The sequence below is a fragment of the Plutella xylostella genome, chromosome 28 (genome assembly GCF_932276165.1).
Source record: "Plutella xylostella chromosome 28, ilPluXylo3.1, whole genome shotgun sequence".
NCBI classification, from domain to species: domain Eukaryota; kingdom Metazoa; phylum Arthropoda; class Insecta; order Lepidoptera; family Plutellidae; genus Plutella; species Plutella xylostella.
In genome coordinates this window covers 8,383,313-8,408,703 of record NC_064008.1, presented here as the reverse complement: position 1 = coordinate 8,408,703, position 25,391 = coordinate 8,383,313, and the positions used below count along the sequence as shown (strand labels likewise).

Here is a 25,391-nt window from a genome sequence, read left to right as displayed (position 1 = left end):
GCTTTTCCATCGGAGATCTGCAGATACTCTAGGACTTTTGATAACAGCTCTATGGCTCTATCATTTCTATCAATATTATTATTTTACCGTGACAGTGGCGCGCTTATTAAAGGCGTATTCAACAATAGAATCGCTATTTAAATTATACTTTCCACAGATAAGGCGATTCACACACGGTGAGACAGCGGCAGTGTGTGCGGGTAAGCGTTTTTTTTCTATTATAAACTGTAATTTTCTCATTCAATGATAATTCGCCCTCCGCGGCGGTGCGCGGTCAAGTGTGTGAATCGCCTTAACAGCTATCTCTACTAAATACTGACCGGGTATAAGTTGTCTTGCGCAAGCGCAGCACCGGAAGCAGTCGATGTGGTAGATCTTGGTCTTGGCGCGCATCACGAAGTCGTTCTTGCTGAACGATGCGCCGCACTTGTCGCACTTGGTGCCGAATAGCCTGCGGGAGGGAGACGGAGGTATGTTAGTTAGAGAGAGAGAGTGTGTAATGGGTAGCGCTAAATTGGTTAGGCTAATTGCATAGATTGATTATTAGTCTTCCCAAGAGGGTGAGACACTTATTTGGTAAGGAATAATTTCATAAAAAGCATTCATTCATTCCTATAATATTTAATTAGACGTTGTAGTGTTGGATATGTAGAGTTGGTTTGTAGGTAGATCACATAATATGTATCTAACTAGCACCTCTACCAACCAACATACATTGTGGCAACTCAAACCTGAAACGTTACTTTAAGAAAAGAAGGTTTAGGTACCAGTTACCAGACTAATTGGTAACATAAAAATACATACATTTATTAATATTTCATTTTATGCTCACGACTATAATACCCGAGGGGAAAATAATATAGGTATAGGTAGTAAGACCCTCGCATGCGACTCTTTCGATTGAAAATTGAAAATAATTCACTAGTATACATGCCAGGATTTTAATCCACGGCCTCTCCAATGCGAGGACGAGACCTTATCCATTAGGCCACCACAGCCCTACAAACCCACAAATCAATTCATGAATACACAACAAACGTGTTGTATAAGCGCAAATATATCCAGAACCTTTAAAACCTGTAGGTACTGTATGATTTAATAGTATTCCTACAACAACTAAGTATTTGTTTATATGTTTATTGGGAATATTATAATATCTAATATATAATCTTATAATATCTGGGGAATATTATTAAGCTCATTTCAAAACAGAGACCTTCAGCTATCTATCTCTACGTAATACCATTTCCCGTAACTTCAGTGATATTTTTTCAGGGCCCCATAATCGCTATACAACCTCCATAGCTTGTAACAACCCTACCCCTATATTGCTGAATACTGCGTATACCTACTCTGTAGTGATGTGACGAAGTTTGATGCTTTTATGACAGTCGAGTTTTTAAATGAATAATACGGTGAGCTTCTTATGTAGCTCTAAACTTTTGTACCTAGTGAAAATTACAAACCACTCATGAATTTCACTCAAACATTATTTTGACAAGCTTTAATATTAAAGACAACTTACTTATGAAGCTGGTGATATAGGTATGGCTACTGCTTTTCAGTTGCTGACATTTTTACTCCTGATGTCTTCAATATTAGACTTTGTCAAGTGAGAATTTTATACATCCAATCACAGTCCTGAATTCAGTATAACATAATAATCCTACTATGTGTGTATGTTTGTTACTTCTTCACGTCCAAACGGGAGAACCCATTTTAATGAAATTTGGTATGGAGTTAGCTGACACCTGGATTAACACATTACGCTACTTTTTTTCGTGGAATTACCACGGGAACACTTTTTAAGGCGAAGTGAAGCTCGCGGGAACAGCTACATCAGTAATATATTTTGATTCTTCAATTGGAGCAGTATCCACACCCCATCACTACGCTATACACCTCCACGCGTTGTATAGGCGATGCTTTTAGCTAGATTGGGGGGTGGCGTTTCATTCTCTAAGTGGCGGTCAATACTCCACCGGTGGGTTTAAAATGCGCTTAGGCGACTATGCACCCCTGGTACAATGTTTTGCCTTCTGCGATGGTATTTTGCTGTTTTTTAGAGTATAGTTATTTTTCGACGGGATTAATATAAAGTATGACACATACAGGGTGTGTGTGAAATGGTGTTGAAATCACAAAGGTGTAAAAGCGTTGACAGCTTTTGACATTCAAAAAGACAAAGTGTAAAAGTATAGAGAAATAAAATGGCGTCATAACTTATATTTTGCGAGTAGCAAACCTATGAAAATTCATAAATTATGTTTTTGATAAGAGCTTTACGCAGTTTACGCTTCTTCCGGTTCTATTTTAGGTAACTATTATTAAAAATACTTCGTGGGAGTTCTATACAAAGCTTTCCAACTTAAACTTTCTTAACACCCTAACATCAACAAGGACTATCATCGTACCGTCTGCATTAGCCGTACATTATAAACCACAAACACTATCAACAAACGTCAATCAGCCATTTTGCCGGCGCCATCTTTTTTAAACAAAAACCGGCGACCACAGACAAAAATACCACAATGTTTACACTTCCACCCTTCCATCTCGCGCGCTGAAATATAGAATTACTCTGTGATGTGCCGGTAAGAAAACAAACGCGGTTTGATTTTGACGAAGCGCTATGTATTTTGGCGCCAAAATAAACGTCAAGTTGACAGGCGCGCGGGCGGCGGACACCCGATACGTCTGTTCGTTTGTTTGTCCCCGCGAGACGGATAAGCCGGTTTTCGGTTACACTTTTTTCTTGTATTTTGACATGCAAAGCCAGTGAACAGTTAAGCCTTTGCCTTAGAATCTGCACTACACTGCAACGGAATTTACTCTTACAGATATTTTTAATATCATCCTGTATTTTATTCTTAGTAGGTTAGCAGCTCCGAAGATTTTAGATTAACTTTTCAATCTTCCTGAATCGGTTATACTTGGGACTTCATCTAGATCTAGGTGTTATTCCCTACCATCGCTAATGTACCTACTTATGTCCAGGTGCTATGCTCTATACAGGGGGTTGCAAAAGTGGGGTGAAAAGGTGCAGCATTGTAAACCATTCCTCAATTTTATTTACAGATGTATTATAGCCATCTGACAGCTGCATAAATGTATATCCCATCGCACAGGAGTTTGACCCCACAATTAGCGGAATTCGATATCGTCCCGACATCTCCCGTTTCTGTTGATGTCACTGTGACAGCTGACGTCAGGGCACGTCTGTCAAACTGACGCATATCTTAGTTTTGCAGTAAACGGGTTATTTTCAGGTGAGGAAATAGTATTTTACGGTTTTCAGGTATTAAATTTCAGACCTACCACGGACATCGACCCAAGTTGAATTGATTGTAACCGATTATGTGAAATTCTTTGAATGTAGTTTGTTTGTTAGTCCTGTTAGTAAAATGCCCTATTCAGTACTTTAGGTCATATGGCATCGCCTGGGAACAGCCTGTATATATACGTAAATGGTGGGATCATGTACTAATTTTGTTACTTAATTAACTTATAACAGAGAATAAAATTGATGTCCTAATACGAACTGTGTTGGCAGTAGTTGGCACTTGTTTCTGTTGCAAAGTTAGAGTTGTCAGACTATAACGTCTCAATCTTCTTCTGTTTTTTAATGTTATCCCTCAAGCTTCGGTTCACTGACTCCGTGAATAACTAGTGTAGTTAATTCATTAATTAATTATTTATGGAAACTGGATATTTTTTTTTATAATAAAAACGTTTATTTATGAAAAGTTACAATATTTGGCCTTATAATATTACATTGTAAAATATTTTATTTGAGATAGGTTTAGTGAGGAATAAGGACATCGTTATCCAAACTAGGGTAACCTGTATTTTGGGCACAACATCCTGTATCCCCTACTTTTGGGAGTATCAGTTTATTATAAGGCTAGTGAGCACTTGTTCCCAGACTAGATCAAATCTGTCTTCTGGGAGAAAGTTAGGTAACTATGATGTTTTACACAAAATAATTAGGCAGGTACTTATAACAATATTGGATATGGACTCGGCTACCGAGAATGATTTAAGCATCTACAGTTATTAAGACTTGCATCATTAAAAGTTTATACGTTACGAGTAGGTACATTTCAAATATACATAATTAAATCAATATAACGATGTAGTGTATAGAAAATGTATAACTGGTCATGGAAGTAAGTTTATCGCGAACTTGTTTTGACAACGGTTTTGGATTTAAAATCTAATGAATTTGACGCTAATTACTTCGTAGGTAAGTACCTAAATGTTGATTCGTTTTGACTTCGCGATACGCCCCCTGACTGGCAAATCCTTCTACCACGTTGATAATTGACAAACCCTAGTCCATCTCTAGTGTTCATCACTGAACCGACACGCAAGGAAAGACTTATTATTTGGTGATACTTCCCTAAATACAATCATGTGTAGGTATGGTGGGATTGGGTATAGAGCCGTGGTGGCTTAACGGGTAAACTCTTTACATGATTACTCTCATTTGCGTGGTGTGGGTTCAACTCCTAGCACTGTTTGAAGAAAAGCATAGGTAAGGAAATCTTTCCATGTAGATCTGTACTTAATAACGGCTTGCAACCCATGAAGTTAGTAAAAATGTGTAGATAAATATGAGTGGCTCATTTGCGAGTCGAGTTGCTCTCGCTATCTCCTGCGATGTGAAGCGCTATACAAAACTATTGTCACGTCTTAACATTGCGCGCTTGCGCCCCGTGCTAGCCCACGCCCCAATTCCTCCACTCACCTAGTATAATCTCGTTTACAATACGTCTTCCCATCCCTCACGAAGCAGGTACAACTCTCGTCCAGAAACTGCCGGCACTCCTGGCACTTCAGACAAGCCGCGTGCCACTCCAGGTCCGGGGCCACCCTGAGGATGTACTGGTCGTGGATCTGGCCCCCGCAGCCGACGCACAGGGAGAGACGCAGCTTTTCTGGGGAGAGAGAGAGATGGTTGTAGGTTTGGTGGTTTGGTAGTGGTTGAGGTTTTGTGATTGGGGGTTGGCTTTTGTTTTTGAGTTCAAAGAATATGTAATTTATGGTCTGTCATAGAAGGCATGCTTCAAGAGATGGTTGTAGGTTTGGTGGTTTGGTCCGTTGGTGATTGAGGTGAGAGGTTTGGTTGGCGGTTGGATTTTGTTTTTGGAGTTAGTAGAGTCTGACAATCCAAAGCGTATCCTGAGAAAATGCTGAAAATAAAAATATATTACCTATGTGGTTCTAAATATGAATTTATGGTGGGTCATAGAAAGCATGCATGGTTTGTGTTTATAAAATATCCTGTCCAGTAAATATCATGTAAATAATGGTGCTGGTATTATAGCTGTGGTGTGGTTAAGTACATAGGAAGTAAGTAATATGAACAAAATTTTACTAAATTAAAGTAGAAATTAAGCTTTCAACTAAATTGCATTCAATTTCCCGATACCTATCTTTTCAATTACCTACATTTTTACTCAAAACCTAAATCGACCAACTCCCAAAATAACCTACTAAAAACCCGCTCACGAAGATAAAATCCCCAAGGCCCACAAAAAACCTCCCTAAGGCCACCTAATAAAAAGCAATAACAGTAGAATTATGAATAAATGATAGTCTGTGGATCGATACTCTGTGATAGGCGTGGCGGGCCCGCCTGGCCGAGCGGAGCTGAGAACAGCTGTCTGTCTCTTTTGCACCCGGTGTATCTCTTTCTTACACGCTGACTTTAAAGCTATGCTGAAGTTTATTTGTTTTATGATGATTTCTGCCCTTGAGATGGGTGTAGGAAATAGGAAGTGTAGACTGGAAGGTATAAAAATTATGACTATGTGTGTTATCAGGAAATGATCGCGATACTTACAAAATTATGATATGTAAATAAGTACCTACCTAGTTCATGTTGTTCTGCATTTGGACATTATAGAAATGATTGTATCTTTGTATCTAACTGAAGTTTAAAAATTCTGCCCCGATGATGAAAGTATATGTAATATGTATAATGTTTTTATTTCAGGGTTTCAATGATTCTTTCGTCTGTCTCATGCAACGCTATAGAGTTAGTAGTACTTAACTCGACTGTAAAGAACTGGCAGATAATTGAAAATTAAAGATATTTAGGTGAGTATTTTCCATTTTTAGCAAGCACCTAATAATTATTTACACAAAAATCTTAATTCTCTGCCACAAATAAAACAATAAGAAATATGCATCACAGAAGTGCAGTTTTTGAGCAATAAGTAATTAAAATGTCAAGAGGTCCATAACCTCAGATGGAGGTCACGATAAGAGAAGGATTCATTTTGGGATTGTATGTTTATGATCCGCAGTGGCTTGGCTGCACTAATTTGGATTTAACCAGCGTGACGAGATGTTTTTATGCACTTTTGGATTAAACAACGTGGACTGCAGTTTTATCAGTGACCGAGGGCAATGTCCACAGTGGACGATTAAAGGGCTGGTGATGATAAAATTGAAATATTTTTATGATGATGATGTCCTCTTCGTCGTATCCGACAACAGCGACTCTTGCTACACTCTGTTATGTGCTCTTATGCGGCTGGCAAGTCCGAACTTCGTCTTGAACACCCTGTCACACTGAGCACAATAGAGTACGAATATTTTTATACGTAGGTAAGGAAGGTACATAGGGGCCGTCCATTAATCACGTGTGGCTCAAAAGGGGGGGGGGTACGGAAAACCTCACGAAACATCACGTGGGGGGAGGGGGGGTCTCGTTAGATATCACGTGTATTAATTTTTTACTAAAAAGCGCTAGGCATTTCTAAAACGAAATTTTGAACGGCGCAAAAATTTTAACGATTTGTAGTATTACCTTGATTGACTCGCCCGCCGTTGCGTTTCAATTCAAAAACGCAATTTTCGTTATATTTTTTCTAGTCAAAAATAGCCTTTACATAGACTCCCAAAAAATACACGTGATCCAAGGGGGAGGAGGGGGGGTTGGTCCCAAACCTCACAAAATATCACCAGGGGGGAGGGGGGGTCATAAAATGAGAAAAACGACCTCACGTGATTAATGGACGGCCCCATACATAATATGCTCACACGACCCTGTAGTCCCCAAAGGAGTAGTCAGTGGTGATTCGCGAGGTGGGTCACCAGCTTGTCGCTGTACATTTGACGACGAACGAATGGCGTAGTGGTTAGTGAACCTGACTACTGAGCCGAAGGTCCCGGGTTCGATTCCCGGCTGGGGCAGATATTTGTTAAAATACAGATATTTGTTCTCAGGTCTTGGATGTGCCCGTAAAATGGCAATAGGCCCGCCCCCTATTACATTGGGACTAACATAACACTCTGGCGAAAAGTGGGTGCAGCAATGCACCTCTGCCTACCCCGCAAGGGAGTACATTAGTACAAGGCGTGAGTGCGTGTTTTTTTTACTTTTACTTTACTTTACTACTTTACTTTATTTGTACTGTACCCAAATTAGGTATATGCCATAACATGTTAACATGTAGGTAGGTATATGTTTATACGGTATAAGAAGATAATTAGGTGCATCCTTTCCGAAGTCATAATTACATTTTTACACCGTTATCTGAAAAGTGCACGGCACTGGTTTTTTAGGTTAATTTCGAAATTATTACTTTATAATTATTTAGCTGGAGAGCTTTATAACGTTTCCTTAAAACAATTGTTGAATTACTGTTTGTGTAATAAATCATTTCGCCATTCTTTACTTTACAGCCGCAATTATTAATGAAATCTGCAGTATGAATTACTGAAACATTATATTTGTAAGCATTTTACATTAAAAATAAGTCAGTAGTTCAGTCAAAATTTACTTTTACAACAGCTCGATTTAAGGACGTTAAGAAATCCATACGAAAAGATTTACCTACTATTCCATACATAGCAGTCATTAGAAAAATCTAGAACTAACGAAAACCTGACTGTAGCGAAATCTAAATTTAGACACTAGAAATTCCACTGAATATTAAATGTCATCCATTTATTAGTTCGGCTCACTTCGCCTAATAAAGGGAAATGTATTCTTAGTTTTAATTTTAATTACTCTCTAAAAATACCGAGCTTTAAGTCTTTATCGGTGACCCTTTGAGGTTGCCGCTTCGTTACAGATGCCGGCATTTTATTGCAAAAAACTTCGCTTTTCAATGAAATTAATGATTAATTAAAAGCTAATGGTTATTTAGTGATCAGAGTTGCCGGCGAGCTGTGAAGATACTTGGTGTGTTTTGGATGTGGTAATTTTTATAAATCTTTTTTTAGTGTCTATATTATTATATGTACGACTGTTTTCTACATACTTTTGATCCGCATTGGTAATTTGACCTCTACTTATAAAATTCATACTTCATTGGGTTACTTTAGCGCTCATATTAATGCTACCTATAAAAATTAAATCCTAGTATTCATAACATAAGATTAGCTCTGGCAACTCTATCTTTCCTTTCCAACAACCAAAGTCAGAATTTGAAAATTCGAAAAAGAAACACAAAAACTAAGGGCCTTGCCACATAAACTTAAACAGTATTTAACAGGTGTTTAGCGCTGTCAAACGCCTACAAAATCTATCTATCAAATTTCGTTTTAAGCACTTGTTAAAACAGTGTTTAAAGTTTTTTGTGGTAGTACAGTAAAAGTTTAAATTGTAAAATAAATGCCACGTCTAAAACTTCCCGTCTCTACCCTCCATGATGAACGTCTGTGCGCGGGCGCACGCGTAATTGGTCGCATTTGAATACAGAGCGCCGCCGCTCCATATCCGAACGATATTTTTTGAATTTATTCCGAGATCCTCGAGGGTTACTCTATCTCTACAGGGTGTTGCAAAAAGGGTATACTTAGCCGAAAGAGGGTGACTCGGGGGGTCATTCTGAACAACTTTTGTTCTACGAGTATTGGAAAATCACGAAAATAAAAATTCCTCTTTCGTAGAAACATTGTTGGTCACGTGACTTTTTACTGAGGAGAACGAATATTATTTTTCGCGAATTTCCAAAACTTGTAGAACAAAAGTTGTTCAGAATGACCCCCCGAGTCACCCCCTTTCGGCTTAGTATACCCTTTTTGCAACACCCTGTATACTAAAAAAACGAACAAACGAGAACAGCTTTCATGCAATCGGCACGTTTAATACAACGAGATAGAGTCGTGGTTCGCGCAGCAGCGCTCCGACTGAGACTTAGTTTTTCGCCATATAGAGTGACCCCGTCGCGTCGTCCGTTTTAGTATCGGCCTCTATCGACGTGTGTAGATTGCTTATCAAATTTATATTCGCCAAATTAGCTAACTACTGAGGAGTGGAATTTTATAAATGATCAAGCAGCCTGGTATATGTAGAATTGCTACCATACCTATGTACGTAAGTATATACTGCGAATCACATGATAAATTGCGACATGATACGCTAAAATTATGTCAATATCACAGCAGTTGATTCGGAAATATAAGCACCTAGATCGCAGCGTATGAAATTATTGTAAAAAGAGTTTTTACTATACCTAGGTACCTATAGGTACATTGCCATTCTGGTACTGATAAAGGATAGTATTTTGGTAGTACCATAGAATAACGAGTACTAGTATACTTGTTATTCTATGGTAGTTCTGAGCTAGTCCCACAGCTTTCTATGTACCTTTGAAAAATAGGTCGAACTTATGCTCCAAAAGGGCAAACTTATTTGTCAGATCGTAAAGCGTTCAACTCAATCTATAAGTTACCTTTACACATAAAATAAAACAGAGAAATACCAACTTAAACTACTGAGCATATATTTGTCATCACTTTACGCCTCCAACAAGGCTGAGTTTCCCTTGCAGTCTCAAGGCTGATCCCTTTGGAATCTCGTTGTTATTTCGTTGCAACTGCAAGCGATTTACAACTGTGTGGCTTGTTGTGTTAGTTTAGAGTTCTGTTTGTGAAGGACCACGGTTAAAATTAGCAATTCCTACCGCGGTGAGTCTTAAAGAACCTTCTCATTGTTAATAGTTAAAATAAACAAACTAATATTACAACTTCAGTGGGGCTTTAACTGCAGGTTTTGTTGTGTTCATAGTGCATAGGGCCAGCCATGTTGACTGTCGGGGTCGTACTTTATTAACTTATTGGTGACTATTTGACATCATAGTTACCAATACTATGGATGAATTTCATCATAGAATAACGAGTACTATTGTTATTCTATAATTTTCATTTAGAAGGGATAAAGTTCTTTAAAGAAAAGGCTTATTTTAACTACTACTGAAAAAAGTCATTTCGCTATTTCTTCTCCTTAGTGACAGAGCTTTTGTGAAATGGTGGTAGAGTAAAATTATGACTAGACATTATATTGACAAATTATTGTAAAATTATACGTGGAATAAACCACATTTTATTTGATCTGATTAAGAAATAAACTCTGATATAGTAAGGTAAGATGCAAGCTCTATGGTCCTAAATAACATTGTATTGTAACATGTATGTTAAATCATGCTAAATGTAAAGTCCGGGGGTCCTTTCAATGTGGTCAGTGTGGCCGGTAAAGGTGTAACCCAATAAAAATAGCCAAACCGTGGAAGCCCTCATTTTTTTGAAGTCGGTTAAAAAAGAGGCACGTGATTTCTTGGGTGGATCCTCGATTAGGGCTTTGGAAGAGGAAAATATAATTTATTTATAAGACTTAGCCCCTGTTCCACAATGTCTGGTTAGTCGCTACCTGTCGGATAAAATACATGCTGTCACTGTCTAAAAAATAATAACAGAAAGTGACAGCATGTATTTTATCCGTCAGGTAGCCACTAACCAGACATTGTGGAACAGACCCTTATAAATGCACAGTTTATAAGAGGGATAATAATTATTGTTATAGAATTCACTGCCGCTATTTGGTTGCAGTTACAAATAAGTTTAATTAAACAAATATATGACTTACAGATAAAACAAATTCTATTCTCCCTAACACTATAGGTATATAAGAAAGATATGCTAGTAGTTATTTTCATTTCAGATATACTTAGTTAGATGTAGGCACTTTACCACCCCGTATATTATAGAGATCAATAAATCTCGTTACATCAATCGTACCAAACTATAGATGGCATTGCAGATCTCGTTCGTTCGTTTTTGTCAAGATAAAGTGACTCTCCTGTGCCTGCTGCATGGGTCCGTTATCGATGTTGACCAACTCGTTTAATGTACCATTTACAAATAACAATACCGCGAATCCCCATAATATTATAGTGGGTAATGTTATCGTATTGATGTCGATAACGGCCCCGTGCAGCGGGGACGGGGCCGTCCCCCGCGCCCCCGCACCCTCAGCTCATTGTCCGAGACACAGATAAGAATACTCTGTGAGCGACCGACGACGCCACAGACCAGTATTGGGTGTAGGGCTGTCACGAGCAAGTCAAATAATAATAATAAATATTTATTTTCAGACCACATAGTCCATAATAAGAGTTAGTAACATACTTCTCTCCTCTCAGCCTATCGCACACTTTCTCCACATCACTAAAGGTTAACTGGTAGAGATTGCTACTAGCATTAAGATCGCCTTTGTTTTATGTTTTTATGTGCAATAAAGAATTTATAATAATAAATTCTTATACATAAATATAGCCTCTTTCATAATGGAGAGTGTTTATGATTTGATGGATGGATGACATTGAGTATGAATGGTCAGGAGACGAAATAGGCAGACGTTCCCCTCTGGCGGGGTGGTAGGCCAGAGAGGCCCACCGATTTATAAAAACTAGTTGCAGTCTCAGTTTTCACTAGACTCAATCTAGTTGGCAAAGCGTTCGTTTCATAGAAAATGATTTGTTTACATACTAAAATGACAGCTTCAATTCATAGAATATCCGGATTCCGGATTTGATCACAGATTTGGTCATGGTTTATTGTTATTAGCTGTTTCCTAGCAACCAATGTGAAAAAAATGCAATAGTGATGTACCGGTATGTAGATATGTATTAATCGACAAAAAAGGTCATAGTTGGGAAGCGTCCGTAGTCGAATTGGCTTCAGTAATCGTAACTGATCACTGAGGTTAAGCAACAACTGACACGTCAGCCATTGGTAGGTACAGCATGAATAACCGATTTCAAATGGTTCTTTTCTGGACGCTTCCGTGCTTCGGACGGGACGTTAAGCCGTTGGGTCCCGGTTGCTGCTTCGGCAGCAGTCGTTAAGCCTAGTCAGAGGCCGCCCGAAGGGGCGGCTTGAAAGCATCTGACCGTCGGGTTGCCCACTTACTCGACAACTTCAGTGCATTGTACTCATTCAAAAACGGCGATACGGCTCGCGACCTATCACGTGAGTATAAATGTACAGCGAAAACCGGGTGACTTCGTTTATTAATCATTCCTACTTAAATTTAACTATACCTAATTAATTTGAAATTAGTATTTCTAACCCATGTTCTCGAATTCATCGATAACACTTATCGATAATTGTTACATCCATTGGCAAGAAAAATGAAGACACTGTGTTCATTATTAAATGTCACTTCACGTAACCCTTATTGCTGGGAATTAAAACTCATAATGATATGTCCCATGAGACATAATCATGGTAAACGGTAAAATTTCCCCCCGCAAAAATTGGCAGACTTTTTTGTATCAAGAAAGATCGCTATGACGCTTCCCGAGGGTACACCCGAGTCCGCGTTGTTCTATGATGGATGAGTTAAAGATAAAAGCATTGACGTCTGTAAAAAGAAATATACTTTTACAGTTTTACCTACTACACTCACGAGCAATGAAAAGTTCCAGTGGGAAAAGCTCCAAATTATTTATAAACTAAAAAGGCTTAATGACGCTGTCTGCAATATTGAATTACATTTTACAGCACAACTCAAAATAAAAATATAGTGTTCAATTTTTTTAAATATATCGGCATTTTGTAAGTGGAACTTTTTTATTGATCGCGAAACTCTGTTTTTATTTGATTTGCAATCATGTGGCACCCCTAGCAACCGGGCGGCTCCTCAGTGTGTTATTGACACTATAAATTCTAACGCACAACCTTAAACCAGACACACACACACACACACACGAACGTATACACACACATATTACAGTGTGTACATACAAACACTTCGATCTTTTGCGGCCAGAGACATTGGAAAAAATAAGTTGGTAGGTACTAGTAGAGTAGGTAGCAAGTGAAAATTATAGGTGACTTGCTGATCCCGCGAGCTTCACTTCGCCTAAGTTTTCCCGTGAGAATTCCGCGATAAATGTAGCCTATGTGTTTATGCAGGGTGTCAGCAAACTCCATACCAAATTTTATTAAAATCGTTTCATCCGTTTTGAGGTGAAGAAATAATAAACATAGACACACATACTCACAAACTTTCGACTTCATAATATTAGTAGGATGATAGAAGCAGGACCAATAACAATAACTGTTTGTTGTTCCTAGCCTGAAAATTGTACTGAAACCAAAAGCTGCATCATTTATATTTTGTTCGGTGCCATTGTGCTTTACAAAATAAGTAGGTAAGTATACATAATTAAATAAAGATTGTTAGTTAGTAGTTTGTATAAGTAATTTTTTAGATAACCACATGCTGCTGAAATTTTAATTGATTACTATTTTATATTAGGTTTAGTAAGTTGTAGTGATTAAGTAAGAATTATTAGGTATCAAACTTTGAACTAATCTTATATGTTTTTTAATGAATCGTAAATCTGCCTGCAGGTATTCTAAAAAACTCTAATTCGAAACCTAATTAACAGCAGAACACTGTCACCGAAAACAAAACCAATAAAAAAAACACCCGCTCTGTCGATCCTGGACATATTTTAAGGCATAAAATACCCATTTTTTTAACTTTTTCAAAGTTGAGAAAACATTGAGGTATTTTTTTAAGTCCGCAGGTTCTTTAAGGTACCGCCAAAGGTGCGCCGTCTCGCCCACGCGTGTTCAAACACGATCGGGAATATTCAAGAGTGAGCACCATAAAAAACCTACTATGTTCGAGACTTCGAGAGTTTTTTTTTCGTAAGTGAAAATGCAAGTGGCTTGGGAATTCAGTATTCGCTTCCTGTTATTTTTCGGCGTTGTTGAATGTCTGTGCGCAGGATGTGGGATTTCTGTAAATTATTGACCGTTGCTTGTGTCGATGTCAGTGACTTTTACGTTCAAAAACTTCCTGGCATCCGACAAAAATAATATCCGAGTAATTAAAGTGTATCTACAGAGTATTATTTTTATGAAGTTCAAAAGTACCTACTTCGGATTAAAACCTAATCAAAATTGTCAAATACCTATTTACTAGACATAAAGAACATAAACAGCTGTCCCAGTTCTAATAGGTAGGTACATAGATAAATAAATTAAGTAAGTACATTTTAAGCAAATATTTAGTAAACCTTAATAATTTTCTTTCTCTGCAATTTTCTTCGTACTTACTTGGATTAAAATATACCATTGTTATAAAAAAAAACAGTTGCTCAGCGGTAAAATCAAAGGGTAACTTAACATTTTATAGGCTGCAATCAGTAACACATCGTGAGAAGCACGTTAATTCAGTGTTCATATCGGTGCATCTAGATATTATCAACTTGACAACCAAATGCTACCGTAATGTCTCCATTTGAAATGTACAAACTTAAGTAAGGTTGAACGCACGCAGATAAAGAAAGTAAATATGGAATTTGCGGCCGGTATATTCTTGCGTGCAATGAAAAAGTTCCAGTGATATAGAACCAAATTACTCACAAACAGAAAATGTTATGGTTAATGGAAATGGTCAATGGTGTCTGCAATATTAAATTACGTTAAATAGCGCATCTGAACATTGCCAACAAAGAACGTAAATATAGTTTTCAAAATTTAAATTAAATGTTTAAAAAAATGAACGCCATTTGGTGGCAGCTTCTTATGAATGGAACTTTTTCATTCCTCGTTACATCGTAACTGAAAGAAAGTTTGCGTGCTATGGAGAGAGCTAGGCTTGGGGTTTCTCTGATGGATCGTATCAGAAATGAGGTTATCCGCCAGAGGACTAAGGTTACCGACATAGGTAGCTGTCAAAATATGCAAGCTGAAGTGGCAATGGGCTGGTCATTTCTGCCGAAGAACCGATAACCGTTGGGGTAGACGAGTTCTCGAGTGGAGACCACGAACAGGCAAACGCAGCGTGGGTCGCCCTCCTGCCCGTTGGACCGACTACCTTATAGGCGGGAGGACGGTAGTGGCTGGTTGAGGAAGGCCGAGGACCGAGTGTCGTGGCACTCCTTGGAAGAGGCCTATTTTCAGCAGTGGATGATTATTGGATGATGATGAATGAAAGTTTAGCAAAAACGTCATAGTAACAAAGTCGAAACCAGTCGTGACTTAGGAACATGAACAACTTTTATTCCGCGACTTTTGGAAATAATAAAGCGTAGGTATACAAAATAAAAACGAATGATCATTCAATAATTATTCTAAGATCATTGATACGATATGCATCTCCGATGCTACAGATATCGGCATGATTTGACAACTAAATTTTTAATTCGGCGCCTATCGCCATCTTGGAATCCGAATATGTAAAATATGGCGTCATGCATGTGTCAAATGATCGGAGATAAACGTGTTTAAGATATTAAAGGACAGAGAATTTGTATTTTGTGAGTCATCGTGTTGTAATTAGGACAAATGAGATCAAAAACCGAAGATTAAAAAGAAACTTGAAGAATTGATGGATTATTATGACTTTCACAAAGGTAGGCTATGCATTCAGTTCCCAGGCATAAATTTGGGCTAGACTTTGTAATGTAAATTTTATATACTATCAAGTTATATCATACTCGCAAGGACTAATTTCAATTCGTACATTTTAATCGTTATATAAATTGAAATGATTATTACTTATTTTTTATTAAAGTTACATTTTACAAAATTATATGTTTTGTAAATATTATAGTGTAAGTACATACATACATATGGGTGTTGTCAATATTATTTGATGCGTTTTTACACCTCAAATTACTAACTCGTGTGATCCATTCGTAGTTCAGTAGCAGATTGTGATTGTTTTTTCACTAAACCCAAAAAAGCCGTTTATGTCAGATCTGGCCGAGTTAAATATTTTCTAGTTTACTACTGATGATCATTCACACAGTAATAAAGCTCATAAAACCCTTTACCAGTAGCTTTGGGCTGTCAAAACTTTTTTATAAGTCCATCCATGTTTAGGGCAGACGTACACTGCGCACTGGTAGAATATTGAAGAAGTTTGATCAAAGTTGGTCATTATAAAGACATAGGTACTGTATTAGCACAAAACACTGATTTAAATTATGTTTTACGGGTGTTTAGTAGAATGGTATTTGACAGATGTATAAGGCTTGACAGCGCAGTAAAAAACATGAAAACTTTCTGATCAAAGTTTTTTGGTAAGGCCCATAATGTTTATAGAAATCTCGTTTTATCATCAGATTCATCAGTAGTGATTTGGAGTCATTGTAACCGTATTTTCGAGTACCTAAGTAGGTACCTACCGTATGTATAAAAAGTAGTTGAAGAACACATTACTCAGTGATTTGGTGTCGTTGTAACCGCAATTTCAAGTAAGTACCTGCCGTATGTAATAAAGTAGTTGAACATTCACATCACACCTTACTATTTCGCTGTATTTTATAAATATACATTCAATACTATGGAGCTTTTCGCCGTCGCCCAGTGTGCGCCGAGCTTTATCCGTAAGCTCCTCACAATCCGTCGGCCAATAATCTGACAACTGATATTTTTACCTGCATTTTTTATATTTTTTCTTAAATATACGTCTCAAATTCCTGTTGAATGACATCTCGGCTGCCCGAGCTGAATATTTAAAACAGAAGCAAGGTCTTAGAGACTACTTACTATAAGTTACCTTATTGTTTTGTAATATAACTGTATGGATGTTATGTATTCGTGATGTGTATTTTGTGAGTAAATAAATGAGAAAATATGTCTATTTCTATTTGAGACAAAGACATCATTTCAGAAGGAGTTCTTCTCTTAGCTTAATATCCATATATCTACGGCTGGATATAGGAGCGCCTTAAATGAAAAGGTTTTTATAAAAATAAGACAAAATCCTTCAAAAATTTAGTCAATCTTTTTTTTTCTTAAATTAAAGAAAGACTAGGTTTGTAGAGATTTCATTGCTTTTGTTAAATAATGAATAGGTTCATTATGCAATTTATGCATTATTCGTAAAATAATTATGTGAGACCTGTTGATAGTATTCTCGTTAAACACCAGTTATTTAGCCTTCAATAATTTTAATATCAAGTAATATACTGTATACAACAACCAATTTAAATATAGCCATATTTATTTCAAATAAAGTCTAATAAACTACTTGTTTATTAACCAGCTTAGTTTTCAACCGAACCAAATAAGGGTGAGTCCACACAACCGGGCCCAATCAGAAAACAAAAAGCCTTAAACCAAGAACCTGTCTACAATTAAACCCTTTCTTATCAGAAACGCGTAAATTCCACCAATTACTTGGCTGAATGCGCCCAGATTTTTGCTTTTCGAAAAATAATAAAATTAAAAAAATGTCCGCCCGGCTACCATCATGGCGCCACGGAGAGATAAGCTCATTTTTTTTACTTTTGTTTTTTTTTCTTCGGGGACATTATAGGTCTTTTATGGGGCACACGCGATAAGGTTGGTGGGATTATATTATAGTTTTTTTCTGGTGCAACCCGTTTCTGGCTTTGTTTGAGACAGAGCGGTCAGTCTCGATTTTGTTTTTCTAATTTCTAATTTCTGATAGCGGCGGCCTGGCAAAATACTTCACTCAATAAGTTATATAAATATAATTATGAATGTACATAGTTATCGACAGTAAACATTTTCCATGGGTTATCAAATTGAATCTCCAATAGTACTGTACTCATAAATTTCAGAGATAATATTAGGAAAAACTAAGTGAAGATGTAGGATTTTAGTACTTTGAATATCATTGGTATAATAGCCACAATGTCGTATATATGTTCCCAAAAACATTTACTTACCTAGGTAGCTGTAACTTTCCTTTCAAATATAAGTTTAATTTCGTTTTTATTTAATATAGACAAAGGAACCAAAATAAACAAATAAAAAGCCCGTTTAACGTTTCTCGTTATGTTTTGCTACAGTGTGTTTTATGAACTTGGTCTGAAATGAAATCTATTCAGTTCTTTATTATAATATTGAGCTTAATTATTATAGATAGATAGGTAGATAGATAGAATATTCTTTATTTGCACACACACATGAAATAAAAACTTACATAACTTAAATACTAACACATATGTACAAAAATGGCGGCCTTATCGCTTAAAGCGATTTTTTTCAAGACAACCTTAGGGTGGAAGGATATTTATGATCAAAGAGGGGTCAAGTGTACTAAAGAATTCTAAAGGAAGCTATTCGCTTATGAGGCTGTTAAATTATGTTTATAAACTCTTGCATAATATTCAAGAAAATTACAATATCCTTGCCATTTTATTTTGTTACCGGTGACAATCCCTAGCTCAGATCTAGTGTTTGAGTGTTTGTCACTCACCACTGTCACGCTAAGTGCCAATTTCTCCGTAGTCGGTTAGAGCATAACCAGGTATTAGTGGTTGACTTTTGACACATCTATCAAGAATTTTATATGGAGATGACGTATAATTAATTGATGTATCAATGCCTGGTCGGTTAGATAACCGACTATGAAGAAATTGGGGCTAAGAAGAACATTCTACTTTGTGTTCAGTATGGAAATGTTCTGAACTAGTCAGGAACGCATAAAAAATGATGGCCAGAAACGACAGAACAGAAGTCAGAACACAATAAATCATTAGGGTGTGTGCAGACACGACAATATTTTAACGCGTTGGTCGTCGACCTGGAGGGGTCCTTTAAAAAAAACAAAAACAAAACCTTTTTTGACCGGATATCATCGGCGCGACAATCCAACGGCGCCTCGGTTTTTTTTTTCTAAAACAAAAACCGTTCCTAAATCTTAGTTTTAAAACTTTAAGTCCTTGTTTAAGGAGCAATGTTGACGATGCAAATCCTGTACGCAAATAACGACGTCATATTAAATTACCTAGGTACTATTGTTTATTAGCTATGTCTAAGTAGAGATATAGGTACCTGGGTATGTTAACACCGTTTTAAACTTTTAATCACGGTGTTCTATACAAATATTTTTTTGTATGTAGGTACCTACTTAAATATATTTATGTATACATATAATAAAGTTTTTTAAACACAGATATTTGTTCTCGGGTCTTGGATGTGCCCGTAAAATGGCAATAGGCCCGCCACCTATTACATTGGGACTAACATAACTCTCTGGCGAAAAGTGGGTGCAGCAATGCACCTCTGCCTACCCCGCAAGGGAGTACATTAGTACAAGGCGTGAGAGTGTGTTTTTAATAAAGTTTTTAACTTTGTCATAAAGCTCTCAACCTAAACTTGACCCATATTCCCAGCCACTTTACAAACATCTTTCGATTCGCTTTCCAATTGAAACGTATTTTTTTGTAAAAGGAATGCGCCTAGGCGCCTATTTATCTCTGTTTTCGGTATTTAGCGAATGCCTCGCCGCTTCGTCACCCGCCTGACCACCCTTGCAAAGAAGACAACAGATAAGAAAAAGTTATAAAGATGTCAAGTGTATTTGACAGCTGTCAAAGTTTGCGCGCCTAGTGACAAATTGATGAGTCATTTTGTTTTGTTCAAAATAGAAATAATTTCACTTTTTTGGGTGAGTGTGTTAGTGGTTTTAGTAACGGCATAAGTAGGTACCTTACCTAGTTATAGTTTTTCTTTAAAGTCTTGTTTTCAGATAGGTTTACCGTTTACCTATATGTTTACCTTCAGGTTTAATAAAAAAATAAAAGAAAGATTTGACTAGTAACTCGACGCGACCCTGTCTGCAAACAGTGATCCATTAATTTCTCAGTTTTAATATTGTTCCTTCACACGAAAGGTACATGACGAAGATACGTGACTGACAGATGGACACTGGTTCTCAAGATTGCCAAATAAATACACCGTGTATATTTATAGACTGGTATTTTATTTAATGAACATGAAAATGTGAATACCTAAATGTACATAGGTTTTCTTAACTTGTTTCTCAATCTACATTGTTTCTATTAAATCTTGGACCACACAAAATAAATTAAGCTTCATTGAAACACTTTTAAGCTAAGTGAAGATAAAATAAGTTAGAGAATTTGTACATAAATACTTTTGTATATGTATTGTGCAATAAAAAATAAATAAATAAACATTGGGCTCAACAGAACACTGGTAAAAGTAGGTTAAGCAATGTATTTCATCTGCCTATCTAGCTCTCGCCATTTTAGGCCTCCGTCGAAGATTGAGGCAGTGCACTAACATGTCATCACAAACAAAGCATTGGACGCCCTACGGCCAGACAGATCAAATGGTTGGATGAGGAAGACCGAGGACAGAGAGTTATAAAATAGTCAATATTTTAAAAGCCATATTTTATATATGGCTTAACATATTGTGTGATTTGTGTATTAAGTGATGTTTAAAAAATTATTATTATAATAGGTACAACATCAACTCGTTTTTATTTTTATTGATTACGTTGGATTGTTCAGTATGTATGTACCTACCTATCTATCTCTAGGGCATACGAACGTACCAGACCTTCGATGTCGTTGATAACAAAAATAAACAAAATTAGAATGCTAAGTGAAACCGGAAACAGAATTACAATTCCGAGCTCAAAGAGTCGGGATTCGAACCCCGACCATCAACGTAAGAACCGGTCACTCCTAAACACCGCACTGGCTCATAACTTACCACGGCGAGGACCGCAACGGACCTTGTGGGGTTGGGCCCAACAAATAAATCACCACAATTTATGTAAGCAGCACCTATAGGAACTATTTTTTTCAATTCAAATCTCAGCATTAAATATATTGTAGGGTTCTAATGCATACCCTACCTTATTATGTACTATAAAGCCTAGAGATGTCTTCAAATGATTTAAAGCACACTGGACAGGCCTGGAAATTATTCAGAGGCAAATATTTGTCAATACAAATCTATTAATATCTAACTCAGAACAAATTTATCTTTGACAGAGAGGAACAAAACAGTTCAATAGCTAATTTAATATGCCTATGATTAATATTGGAACCCATGTAAGTTATTTGAACCTCACAATTCTTGCCATTGACTGAAGGCCCAACCGCCATATCCGACCCGCCACAGCCCGCCAGCCTCCACAGGCTTTGATCTCGCCGCTTCTCGCCTGCACCTTATCTCGAGATCTGCCTTCGACTTCCGTATGTTAGATCTCGAGATAAAATGGCGCCTTAGAATAAATACTGGCCTCTTTTATTACTTTTTAACGGACCCTCAAATGAATTGGTCACTCAGATTCGATATTCAAGATTCGAATTCTAAATTTTGAAAATGTGCCGTTTAATTACCCGAGGTGCAGTTGGCTGTTCGATTTATAAATATTTGTGGAGCTTTTTTAAAAAAGGTAAGTGTAATTAAAGTTCTTTTCCTAAGTTTCTCTGAGTTAAATCTTTCTATAATAACATTAAAAGCTCTACTTCTAATATTTTAATACTATTCTAACGGAATAGACTTTCACTGGCTCCTATCATTCACGTTTTTTTTCACTGGCCACTAAGAATAAACATAATATATAAAAATAATCATGAGAGTTCCTACATTATCAGTGATAGTCAAAATTACCAAAAAAAACGCCATATTGTGCAAATAGCCCAACTAAGTACCAGTTAGATAAGACAATTTGCACAAACTACTGAACCGTGTAATAGCCACTAACTATGACAAGTGTTGTGTGTCTGTTTGTCTGTGATAAGCGGAGATACGTTTACTGAACATATGTCCAAACTTTCATATCGTCAGGGGTTAAGTAGGTACCTAATAATAATAAAATATGGTTTGTGTTAATAGTCTGTTGTCGAGTTAAGGCGAGGATCTATCATCATACTTAAATCCATTCTAGGTAAATATAATTATGTCATGGATGGGCATAAGAAATTAACTGTCGAGACAAGAGTTACTTGCGAAAAATGGGTACAAAATTTGATGTTTGCCATTTGACTTTAATAGGTATATCATCTAACAGTAAAGTTGAAGTTGAAACAAGCCTTATGGACAAAACCTACCTCTTTTGCCGTCTTATGTACTTACATTGTACAGTCAGCAAAAGAGATAAGTGTATGCCACCCAGTGCATAGGTAATATAGGTATACACTTTAATTTCATAATTTACTAACCGGTAATACGTGATATGATAAATATCGTTGTTTGTACGTATTGATAAAATATTGTTAATTAATTATAATCTATCTTCCTCCCAACGAGACTGTAACATGCACTGGGGTGAAATGGAATACAAGTTTTTGACTGACTGTACCTGAGCTACCTGTTTACTATTTAGTATGACCATAAAACTACGGTGGTCGCTTCGAGACGGCAAAGACTATATGATTCAGAATTTAGGAGAAAATATTGGTGATTTCGACCTATTTGATGGTATTCTGATGGTACGGTCATATGCAGAGAAACCTGACCCCCATCTCATAGTAACAATGGTTCTGAGAGGGGTCAGATTTCTTTGCCTTATACTCTCTGTACTCTTACGAATCGAACCTCAGATACCGTACCACGACGCTGCCTAAGGATTTTAATGGCTTATGTTCGGTGGTGGTAAGTTACCACTACCTCTTTTACCACTGGTAACCCCAGAGCATTGTTTTATTCGCTATTTAAAAAAACAATAAATAACATTGCAATAAAAGCATCATCATGTTAACCTGAAAGTCGTAAATATTTAAATTTATTTACATAAGAAAATGATAATAAAATAATTGATGTTGGAAAATTAATTTTATAGGCTTTCTATAAAAACCAGCTATTAAAATTAACGGTTTTTAAATTATATGCGTTTAGTTAATGAGAAAGTTTAGCTTTATGTGGAAAAACATTTATGGCTTATAAAGTAGCTGGATATTTATTTGATGAGCCTGGATTGGTTGCCGTACACTTTACGTACTTAAATTACTGTTTTTATTCGATAGCGCTAATACACTATTATTTATTTATTTCAACAATACATAAGTGTAGGAATATTCTATTCTATTATAGAATAGAAAAAAATTAGAGAATAAGTGTAGAAACAAACCCAAGTAACATTTCATTAGAGCTTAGGTTGTAAGAAATGCCTTTAGGTTTTATAAGGGTTGTGAAAAGGTTAATGCTTTGCTATCTGGTCATATTGAGTACTTGAGAATGATTAATAAGTCCTAAAACCAATTGTTTATTAATACTACCTTGGAGCTGCTAATAAGAGTTTAAATTAACGTTATTTTAACTTGTATTTCAAGAGCATATAGTTCTAGGATCTTATAGTTGTCGTAGACTCCTGATAAGGTTCTAGAAAAGCTAGCATTTATGCTAAAGTGAGAGCTTAAGGTTAAATTTTTAACCTCAATACAACCATAAAGTTATGGAATGTTGAAATCACTTATAAGTAATTTTTAAAACCTATCTTAAACCTTTAGGCTGATGAGAGTGGTCTAGGCAAACAAATTAGGAATACTTGGTGAAAACCAAAAGCATTAAGCACTAGCTATGAGCTAAACGCATGATTTAAGTCTTTCAAGAATATTTTAAAGCTTTAGAGGCATCCTCAAAATATGTTTAATGCTTTTTAGTAATTTCCTAACGGCCGCCATATTTTTTCACTGAAATAAAAATAAAACATGGCAAAAAGATACATTTTAATTAAGTAGGGGAAAATTCAGTAGCGTATGCTATACTATTCCAAATATATGTTTTTTATATAGACAGTACTTTTATTTCTAATATAACTTTACACCAAACATAATTTTTTTCTATTTTTTTAAATTAAAATATCTTTAAATTTATTATTTACAAAAGGCCCGTCACGTATACAGAACTATTATTCAAAAGTACCACGATAAAGTGCTAGTCGCAAAATTTTCATATTTCCTGACTTCAGCCTAACTACTTACTATATTTTGTATTAATACAACACTTACAAGTTAGCCATTTTGAATCTTGGAAAGTGTCAGGTAATGGCGCCATTTATTATAATTATTATAAAATCTTACACAGAATCATTTTAAAACCGGAGAGTCCTGGAAAGGCATTACAAATATCCATCAAATATGTTTCAAGTTATAGAAGAGTTACGAGTACATCCAGGACTAATTTAGAACTTAAAAGCTGTCTTCCAAGGTTATGTTAACGTTAAATTAAGGTTGTGCAGGTTGTATTTAGGTTCTGTGTAAGTAGTTCAAAAGGTTCTGGGTTTGAGCTATAGGTTTTGCTGTAGCTCTCAGAAAGGTTCTAAAACGTGGGCCCTTTTTGCACTCAGGAGGTTAATATAAGGTTAATATAAGGTTATCGAGACTTCTAAGTCTCACGAGTTGATTTCCATACAAAGGTTCTAGAACCTTTTCAAAACCTTTCTAAAACCAAAAAATGTTACTTGGGAAGGGTGCACCTGATGCTATATGCATTTTCTACCAATCAATCCACAAGAGGTGCAAGAAAAGTTAGTTACAATGTAATATTTTATATTGTTTGTGGGAATGTTATGAAGTAGTACCCATACGACCTGCCCATATAATCCTTTGTGGAACCTTTAACCAGTGTGAAGTTGGCAGCCTAAAGTTAGCAGCCTAAGTGTAGGCGACCAAATTAAGTAGGTTACGATTTGTACCACACATATTATTCAAAATTAAGGCTAATTTCATATTACTAATAAATACAAATGTATTAAATAATGAAAATTTAAAACATCAAATAACAAAACCGCCAAAAAAAAGCAAAAAATTTTTTTTTAAATCTATTCTCCATAAGTGGATGACGTTTCAACCACGAAGGAGTCGGAAAGCCACGACCAGACCTAGTTTAAATCGAAGGCTGGTTAAGTAACACCACCTGAAAGAAGTTTCATCAACATTGAAAGAGGATTACAGGTGTCAATAAGAAGACAAATGCTGAAATCTGGGGAAAAAATACATATTTCACAAAGTTTTTTAAAAATTTCAGCCGAAAATGCATATAAGACAACAACGTCTGCTAGTTTTTATGATCGGCAATGATGATTACTGAAAACCATTTTCAGGATTTTCAGCTCACATGAGTACCTCTTCAGTTATAGGTAAATAGGTATTTAGCGGCCTAAGTCGAAATATTACACTCATACCCTCAGATACCCAAGAAGCAGGTGGAAAGCCACAACCAGACCTAGTTTAAATCGAAGGTTGGTTAATAACCAACAGCTGAAAGAAGTTTCATCCACATTGAAAGAGGATTACAGGTTCCTGTAAGAAGATGAATGCTGAATTCCGGGAAAAAAAATACATATTTAATAAAGTTTATTGACATTTTAGATGGAAACCCTCATG

General features: G+C 36.4%; 1 protein-coding gene across 5 annotated transcripts in view; it reads right to left on the bottom strand.

The window, feature by feature from the left end:
- LOC105390156 (insulin gene enhancer protein ISL-1) overlaps positions 1–25,391 on the bottom strand; it is a 58,071-nt gene that overhangs the window by 10,093 nt on the left and 22,587 nt on the right. For all 5 annotated transcript variants that reach the window (XM_048631345.1, XM_048631343.1, XM_011561399.3 and 2 more), the window contains exons 2-3: positions 4,751–4,940; positions 321–451 (exon numbers count right to left, since the gene is read on the bottom strand). In XM_048631345.1, coding sequence (XP_048487302.1) covers positions 321–451; positions 4,751–4,940 — 321 coding nt within the window. The remainder of the gene's footprint in view (positions 1–320; positions 452–4,750; positions 4,941–25,391) is intronic.